General features: G+C 49.0%; 1 protein-coding gene across 1 annotated transcript in view; it reads right to left on the reverse strand.

The window, feature by feature from the left end:
- Nucleotides 1-4,370, reverse strand: part of PIGR (polymeric immunoglobulin receptor) — a 6,735-nt gene extending 2,365 nt beyond the window's left edge. The window contains exons 1-6 of the mRNA XM_010088206.1: nucleotides 4,285-4,370; nucleotides 3,704-4,029; nucleotides 2,690-3,019; nucleotides 1,748-2,071; nucleotides 1,004-1,318; nucleotides 32-105 (exon numbers count right to left, since the gene is read on the reverse strand). Coding sequence (XP_010086508.1) covers nucleotides 32-105; nucleotides 1,004-1,318; nucleotides 1,748-2,071; nucleotides 2,690-3,019; nucleotides 3,704-4,029; nucleotides 4,285-4,370 — 1,455 coding nt within the window. The remainder of the gene's footprint in view (nucleotides 1-31; nucleotides 106-1,003; nucleotides 1,319-1,747; nucleotides 2,072-2,689; nucleotides 3,020-3,703; nucleotides 4,030-4,284) is intronic.
- Between the last annotated feature and the right edge of the window lie 5,105 nt (nucleotides 4,371-9,475).

The following is a 9,475-nucleotide window of genomic DNA, read 5'->3' on the forward strand; positions in this document are numbered from 1 at the left end:
TGGGGGGCTCGGCATGGCTGGGGGGGTCCACATCCTGCTCGGCGTGGTGGGCGGTGTTAACGTCCAGGAGGACCAGGCTGCGGCCAGCAGCACTCCCTGTATCTCCTGGGGAAGAAGAGGAGTTGTGTGAGCAGCAGCATGGAGATGGTGACACAAGAACTAGTTGCGAGGATTTGGTGCAGGTGGAACTGCGCTGGGGTCTGGCTGTACCCGAGAGGCTCATTAAAATGGGGCTTAGAGAGCTGAAATAATCTCATGCCAAATAATTGTGAAAATCTCAAGCAGGCTCTCTCTGCCTGTGTACTTTTGAAGTCTGTGTTTAAGTTCTGCCACTAGTACTTCCTGAAAGAATTTTGAATACTCAGTTTGCTTTTATTTCTAGCTCTTCACCCACTAAAGGCAGTGAAATGAGGCTGTTTCTGTTTTCACTTTGACCATCACCCACTTAGGATGGTTGTGTGTGGGATATCTAGTGCTATATTTCTTTTCTGTTCTGCTTCTTATGATGTTCCTCCCTAAGAAAAATAAAACACTGCACCAAAGCTGAGACTAAGCCCCTTGCTGTCCCAGGGGAGCTGGTGATGCCCTTCCTTTCCTGCTCCTTGCTTTTATTACAATAATTAGCTCCCTGGAGCAAGACGCATCTCTGGACTCCGTGCAGCCCTTCACCTGACAGGTGTCAGATGTTGCTTAAACTAAACGATGCTACAAATTGTAATAGCAATAATTAGTGAGGACAGGGTTAAAGGTAAAAATGGGGTGGAAGGAAGCGATTTTCAGACCATTGGGGGTTTTATGACTGGGAAGCAGAAACCAGTGAATCTATGAGAAGTTGTGCAAAATCTTGGCACCTAGTCTTGGATGCTGCCAGGATGACAGCGCTTCTGTTTTGAGGTGCTGCAACCTAGTGGATAGGGAAAGGAGTTTTCTCTCAGCAGAAGGCAGCGTGGTTCACAGCCCTGAGCAGCAGAACGCCCCTGCCTGCCTCTGCCTTGGAGCTCACCTGCCGTCACCTGCAGGTACACTGCCATGGTCTCCCCGAACTGGCCGTTGCGCTTCACCCCGCACCAGTACCACCCTTCGTCTGTCTCTGCCACCGGGTCAAAGCTCAGGATGACCGTCTTGTTGTCACTGTCACAGGTAACGCCCGGCCCCGGCTGCCTTTGGTCGGAAGCAGGCAGGGGGATGCAGCTGGGGCCGCTCCACTTGCACCAGTACTTCTCGTAGGAGTAGTACTTGCAGGAGTAAGAGCAAGTTAAATCCACTTGTGAACCCGCTTGCACCTCCACCGCCTTCTCTCCCTGCAGCGCGGGTTCTCCTGCAAGGGCAAACAGAACGTCAAGGCTGATGTTAGTGGTTTCAGTGGTGGGAGTGGTGGTCAACAGGTAGTGGTGCTGCTAGAGATGGTGAACCAGGAGATGTGACTTTGAGGGAAAGTGCTCCTTACATTGCTAAATCAATGTTAAGGATGCTGTATATGCATCTCTGGGTGAAAGCTGGGGATTTTTTTTGCAAGACTTAAGAAATACTTGCATGAGAAACCTTTGTGAACACTTTCCCCTGGAACTGAAACCTTGTGTTTCTGGGATGTGGGGGGATTGGTGCAATGTTTCGCCTTATGAGATAAAAATTCAGAATCGGACTTTGCATCTCCTCCTGAAAAGACAGATCTGCTCCTTTGGGATGCTCAGGAGGCTGGTCTGTCCCTGCTGAGCAGGCAGAGAACTGCCAATGCACGAGCTCGTACCGTCTACGATCTTCAGCTCAGTTGATGACTGCTGCTCCTTCACCTCGTCTGTCATGCACCAGTAGTAGCCTTTGTCCGTGTCCTTCAGCTGGTTCAGGATGATGGAGATGGTCTGGTTATCCGGGTTGTCGTACATGGCCACTCTTCCCTCGTACGCCGGCGACACGTACCCGGCGTTGTCTATGATCCGAGCGCACCCGCTCTCTCTCCACTTGCACCAGTACTTCAGCGAGGACCCTCTCTGCGGCCCATAGCGGCATTCAAACGTTGCTGAACTTCCTTTAACTCCAAATACTGTGGGCTTTGCTTGAGGAACTTTAGTCTCTGGAGATAAAAATGAAATGAGCAGCTATACATGTCTAACTTTTGCCCCTGTGGCACTGTCCCAAGACAATAACTATTATCGGATCAAACAAAGCTGTTCTGGCTAAAGCAAGGCTAGGCAAAGCTTGGGGTGCAGGAGGTTGCCCTGGCACTGCCAGGAATTGGCCCTAAAGGGTCTGTCAGGCACTTCTTCTCCCCAAATTCACCTGGTGGTTGTGGTTTTTTCTGACATTTCAAAGCTTTGCTCCCTTTGCTAGGGGAAGGGCAGCTCTTCCCTTTCTACATCTGTCCTTTTGAGATTTAAGGAATTAAGACTTGGAGAGACAGTTTGCTTGTCTCGGATGGGGAGGTGGGAATTTGCCTTCTGGAGTTTTGGGCTAGACAGACTGGGGAAGATAGCTAGCCACTGCTGGGAAAGTTAAGTCTTGATACAAGCTTTATTAGTGATGGTTTAGTAAATTACAGACAGCTAAATGAATAGAAAGAGGTATCTAGACAAGAGGACAGGACAGTAGCACTCTGCAAAGGGAAATTAAAGTTCTTGTTAAAGAGAGACTGCCAACGATGCTTCTAAAGAGATGCAGAGATGAAGGGAAAAAACCACTGGGAATAACTCACCCTGATAGACATGCACGTCCAGTTCCTTCGTTTCTCCATCCTCCCCATAGGTGCCGACCCCGCACAGGTACAAGCCAGCGTCTTCCCAGTCCGTCCGAGTTATCGTGATGCTGAAGGAGCCTGCAGGCTCCTCATTGCTCAGCAGAACTCGCCCTTTGTAATCCTCATTGACCTTCCCATAACTGTCGATGATGTTATGGCAGCCGTTTTTATCCATCTTGCACAAGAACTTCCTCTTGCTCTCGTTCTCCTCCCCGAAGCTGCAGGACATGGTCAAAGTGCTGTGGAGCTTCACGTAGAAGAGCTTGGCTCCCTCGGGTACGTGTGGACCTGCAGGTACAGAGACACCAGTCAGCGTCTGCTGCGTCGGTAACTGTGTGCAGCTCCCCTACACCTCCAGAGGCTTTTCCTTAGCACAGGGTTTCTCTATCTGTCGCTATATTATAGGATCATGTGCCACTCCTGGTCACAGCATCATCTGTCCAGCTGTGTCCCACATCTGTCACACATTCCAGGACTGAGGTCTCTGCTCCATCACCACCTGCTCTACAGTGAGGTTTCTCCCCGGGGCTGTGTCATGAGTTTGCACCGTGCTCTGCACCCTAAACCTTGTCCAGCAGCATGGTGCCCTCCTGCACGCTGTGCTCTCGTGGACTTGTGCACAGGCTCAGCTCACACGGCTTCAGCCATGGGTTGGAGGTTACAGCAAGGTGATGGGCAGTACTGCCCTCTGCATCTCCCTAAATTTTAGTGGCTGAGAGAGGTCAGCAGTTTCTAAGCAATATTGGGGACCTTAAGATGAGGTTTGTTTAATTTGATTTTTGTGCCAGATTTTTGGACAGAAAAAATTTCATTCTGTAAAAGCACAGGGGAAATGAAAACTGGTGTTTCCTGAAAGCATGGAGCATCTGGAGCTCTGACACCCTGGACAGGCCATCTGTGGAGCCTTATTAAAAAGAGGGGAAAAAAAGTAAAAGAAAAGAATACTTTAAGGAATCCCAAGACTGTAATTACCTTCAGAAACATCCAGACTGACTTTGAAGGAGAGCCCTCGGCCATTGATACCAACACCGCACTGGTAGGTGCCGGCGTCTCCCAGTGTGAGCTGGGTGAGGTTGATCTGGAAGCTTTGAGCCTGCGGGTCGTCTGTGATGGAGACTCTGCCTTGGTAGCCTGTAGCAGTGTAGCCGCTGGTGGAGACAATGGTTGCGCAGCCCTTGGCCGATTCCCTGCACCAGTACTTTCTGTCGTGCCTGTTCACGCGGGTGGGAGGGTAGAAGCATTTCACGGTCACCAAGCCGTCGAGCAGACCATACACCTGCCGTGGTCCGAACACCGGGCTGGAGACTGCAAGAGGAAAATGTGTCAGCTGTAAATCCCAGCTGTGCTGCACAGCCTGACGGGACGGCAGAGCAGGTCGGGTGTACCGGGGCAAGCACAGACCCGGGGCTGTGCAGCACCATGGGGTCTGAAAGGTCCCATGGCAGGGATGGGCACTGAAGGTGTAGAGATGCTCCCTGGACCCTGGTCCACCCTTAGTAGTGCCACCTCCAGTCTTGGCGACCCACAAGACCTGTGCCCCAGACAGGTGACACTTACTTGCTGACTTGGGGAGTAATCTGCCGCCTGCAGAGTCAACCAGGAGGCAGGAGAGAAGGAAGATGAATGCTACTAAGGCCATTTTTCTTGCATTCCCTGGAAAAGGAACAGAAGTTGGTAAATAATCACACTTGCAATATGACTAAGTTAACTGGTCAAGTCATCTAATAATCCTCATGCCTGGAGGATATGAGGGTTGTGGCTACTTGAGCGAGAGAGCAATATAGAAGTAAATCACTTCTGTCACCCAACTGAATGGGAAAGAGGGAGCTGATGTTCTTGCCAGTTTTTCTGCATGGCGTCGTCACTGCCTGTGGGTCTCATCCCAACGCCCCCATCTTCCCTTGTTTAAAATGAGGGGAGCTGTTCTTATGACAAACTCAGTTGATGCAATGCCTGCAAGCCACCAACGTGTCCCTCAGAGCAGAGTGTCCCATGGACAGGACACTGCAGCCATGTGCACAGCATAAAAACCAATTTTGTCCAAACCAGAAGAGACTGGATTTGAAATCAGGAATGGTATCTGGCTTCACACTTGGAAACCAGAACAGCCCATCACAAGGCTGAAGTTCAAAAGTGGTCCAAAAGCCGCTGAGCCCTGGCAGGCACGAGAGTCAGGTGGCAACCCGGAGCTCAACCGCTCCCTTGGCCCTGGCCAGGAGATAATGCTGCTTCTGATAGTTTAATAGCTGGGGTCATATTTTCTTTCATTGCTGTTCATGCAGTGAAAGGAAGGCTTGTTCGCTTGTGAGCCTGAGTGCCAAAACCACTCCTTAGGAAAACCTGCTCTCACAGGATGGCTTGGTTTGGAAAGGACCTTTGAAGGTCATCTAGTCCAACCTGACCTTGAACACTTCCCCTGACTGAGCATCTACAGTTTCTCTGGGCAACCTGTCCAAGGGTCTTACCACCCTCACTGTAAAAATTTCTTCCTTATGTCCAAATTTCTTCCTTATGTCACAGGACAGAGTTCCTGTCTGTAGCCTATATTTAATTATGGCTCTTTGTTTCCCTGGACTCTTCAAGGACACACAAGAGAAAAAGGGTACTATTTTCACCTCCACTTTTTTTTTCTTTCCTCAGCTGCTAGTAAAGTTAGTGAGATGTGGGGATTTACCCACCACCATCATGCCTCCAAGAATCAGACTTAAACCCATAACTGGCCAATAACCAAGCACTGTCCCACCTGTATATCCAACAAATCCCCTGCACCAAAACTAACCCTTGGCTGGGACTCAACATTATAGCTATTGGGGAATGGCAAACCAAACTGCAGTTCTCTTGAAGTGTGCCCATAGTCTTCAGGATGAATATTCCTGACTTTCCTTATTTTGGACTGAGTGATGGCTCAGAGGAAGCCAAGGCTCTTAATTCAATAAACTGGCCGGAGCGTGCTGTTGGACACTGCTCAGCGCAGAGGTGGGAATGTGCATTTCCTCAGCGTGGCCGTTGATCTCCTTGTGTAGTCCAAGTTCTAGAGGAGATGATAGGGTGCCAAGGAAAAATCTTTATAAACATGAAGAGGAATTTGATTTTAGGGTGTCAAGTGACACAGTTTTATTAAGGGTGATTCCCAGCAGAAGAAAAAGGCTTTTATTTCCGTGTTAAGATAAAAGGCGTTCTGTTGTGCTTTCTTCCTTGTATTGCGACTTCTAATTGCTCAGTGACCACTTGTCCATGGCCAATAATTAACTCGCTGAGCATGAAAAATGCTCTCTCGTACATATCCCGCAAGTAGCCAGCAAGACAAACATAACTTACTCTGCAGAAAGCAAACAATATGGCACAAAAAGGGCCTTGATATTTGCCCCTTGCTAAGAGCAGTTCCTCCGGCTGACGGTCACTTTGCTGTACTCCGACCCTTGCTCCGCAGAGTGGGTGGGATCCCTGTTCAGCTTTTCCCTTCTCGGAAAAATTCAAATAATGTTAGTCTGATTCCTTCCCAAAACAGTCAGCTGCTTTGGGGTTACTGACAGGTAGGGAAGGGCTACCAAGACCTCTTTTTTTGAAACAAAGCTAGAGCTGTGTCCAGAAAGGTGTGTGCAAGAGTGGTGGCATCAGGGTCTTCATACGCGTGTTAGAGCAGGAACGAATTTTTGCATCTTGAGGATACGCGTGCCCTTGTGCTTACACAAGGACGATGGTTGCTGTCTGCTTGCATGACCAACATCTGCAACTTCTGCAGCTCTGAAGTGCCTCTAGTCCTGTTTTCTCAATGCTGTTAAAACCTTCCCCTCCCCACTGAATGAATGGAGAAAACTCCCACGTATAGCAAGTCTGAGCAAGCACAGCCACTGGTTATGTAAAAAAACCTCTGCTGTATTTCCATGCTGATCCACTGAGCTGGATGGATGGCTGGAAAGCCCCTCGCAGCTGCCAGCACTGTGTCACACTCTGAGAGTGAGACATCCCTGCCCAGAGAAATGGTGCCAACGAGCTTTGCTGGTCGCTCTGCCACAAGCGAGTGCTGTTTGAGATGCTGGAGGAGGATTTCACCAAGCTGTTGGTAAAAGAGCCCTAGTCCTTTCTTGCTTTCAAACAACACTTGCTGCTGGATTTGCTGTCTCTAGTGAGAGCAGAAAGTTGGAACCTCATTGCCCCGGGGAAGAGAAAAGGCTGCTGAGCCCCTACGAAAGGGAGTGCAAGTAAGTGGCTGTGCAAGGGATTTGTGTTAATGCTTCTGCAGAGGGAAGGGGAGCTAGGAGAGAGGAGATGGGATGGCAAATGTTTGCAGGGGACTATAGAAGAGTCAAGAAACCAGAGGGAAATGTCTTGCCTGCTATCTCCAGAGCAGCTGGGAAGCAAGCTCATGAGAAGGTGCTGGCAGGTCTGCAGAGCTCCTGCCCTGCTGCGTGCCCAGGGACGGTGCCTGCAGATGGACCAGTGCTGGACAGGACAGAGTGCTCCTCCTGCCGCTCACCTGCAGCTTCTCATGGTCTATCCTAACTTTCCAGGAGTAGAGAAAGGGGGGAAAAAAAGAATGGTCCTTTGTTATTTACTGGTGAGATCTTTCCTGGAGCTGGCAGTGGAGGCAAGGCTTCATTTTGGGTTTCATATGCAGGTGCACGACTGTATCTGTGTACCTGCTGTATCGGGCAGCACCAGCTGCTTCAGAGAAAGGTGCAAAAACCTGCCCTGGGCAGTGATGCTGTCACTGGTCCTGAGGGGGGGCTTCCCTAAGTCCTTGGGGGGGTGGGTCTGATGGTTGGCACGAAGCATGAGGCTTGTGCAGTGCTCCCAAAACCTCCCAGCAGAAGCTGAGTTTGCTATCCCCAGATAGGAACCTGACGCATGAAAAACCCAGCGAGAAACTGTCTGCAAGGCAGTGCACGGACTGCCAGGATGGCTCTGCGGTTTGTTTAAAACATTCTGATGGGTGAAGGCGGGGGGGAAATTAAGAGCTTGTACCAGTTCTCCCCTGCTGTGCAGGACTGGCAGAGAAGCAGCCGTGGGGAAAGCTTTCGGCAGCACGAATGTGTGTGTCCGGCACTTGCGGAGCCCCTCCTGCAGCCAAAGAACCATGTCCCCTCCTGGCATAAATCCCCAATTCCCTGTCGCAACAGTGGTCCTCTCTGGATTATTATCAGCTGTGGACTTGCAGCGGTACTTTCTTTTCTTTGTTTGCTCTTTTTTTTTTTTTTTTTTTTTTTTAAGATAGACTCAAATGCTGGTTTTGTGAGTTTACTTTCATTTTGCATCACCAAAACTGCCAGCTTCCTTCTCCTCCCTGTCCCAGTGTAACTGTTTTGAAGGTTTCAGAGCACAAAACCAGTATTATGATTATGCAGGAGCTTTTCTCTTTACCCAGGCTTCTGGACACCAATGTCACCAGGATCGGGGCGATGGCACTGTCCTGTCTGGGACACTTTGCCAGGCTGGGGTGGCTCCATATTCTCTGGCTGTTTGCAGTCTGCTGCCGTGTTAGTGTGTATACTGCAACAGGGATTTGAGAAAACTATATCGTACAAATCTAGAACAGGATAGGCTAATTATTAGCAAGATTAATACTAACAAATCAAAATATTCAGTTGTAATATGTTTTAAATCAGAAGATGCAGCCATTACTGGGTAAATGGCATTAACTCTCCTCGTTACCCATTTCCATGCTTGGATTGAGCTGCCGTGTTTGTGACCATGAGCTTGGGAAGAGCTGAAACCCCTCCCGAGGGTGGCTGCTCGGGTGCGTGAGTACCTGAGAAACCTGGGAAGTGGTCAATAAACCCCAAATCCATACCTGTCGTTACAGGTCAAAACTCATTGTACCTTGTAACGTGTTTCCAGCATTTGGATTTTGTTGTGTTTCTTCCCACTGCTGAAGCGCACTAGAGCTCGGCGCGTGCAGGCGCTGCACCCAAGGGGCTTCACGGGTTAGTGCCGAGTGAGACACGGATGTTCGTTACAAGACCTTTCTTGGGTTTCTGTGGGGCTTTTGTGACTCTGACAGTCCTCAGGAGGAATGTCTTCAGATCTATAAAGATTTGGACTAGAGCAGGACCCAATCCCTGAGTTAGCTGCTCTTGCTGGGTAATTCTAGCCTCAGAGTCCTTCTGGTTTGTAGAATGGTTACTGTTATTCAAGTATAAGAGAAATAATAATGTATAGAATAGCACAAATATTTTTTTCCCCTCAAATGCTTTTAAAGCAACATGTGCTGGGGGGGTTCATGGGAGCACTGAAGATGTGTGTCCAGAAGGGCACGGCAACAGAATTCTTGGTGCACAGGACTGGGACTATCTACATCTTTCTGCTGCCCATCAAGATCACTGCACAGACAACCTTACTGTGACTTTTATTTGTCGTAGTGGGATGGGGAACAGCCACCAATCCATTAGGTTTGTATGGAGTTATGAATGAGCAATCAACTTTAACATAAGAGATCAAGCTGACCTAAACACATATAGAAATTTCACGTTCTGAACCGATGCCTCCTTTACAATATGGCAAGAATGAATAGAACATGCTAATTTTGTGATGCAGTGAGCAGAAACAGGCAGATGTTATTGAAGATTATCAGGATTTACTAAGAAATCAGCAGTTGCTAGGAATTTCAGCAGTATTTGGGGCCCTCCTAGCTGAGAATGTTTCTAAGTGACAATCAAACGCTGTTCTATATGAGTAATATGTTCTGGAAAACACACAAAAAAGAATAATCGGACAGCCCTCATGGCAGTGACTGCAATTCCTGCT

The sequence above is a fragment of the Pterocles gutturalis genome, unplaced genomic scaffold (genome assembly GCF_000699245.1).
Source record: "Pterocles gutturalis isolate BGI_N339 unplaced genomic scaffold, ASM69924v1 scaffold4742, whole genome shotgun sequence".
Classification (NCBI taxonomy): domain Eukaryota; kingdom Metazoa; phylum Chordata; class Aves; order Pterocliformes; family Pteroclidae; genus Pterocles; species Pterocles gutturalis.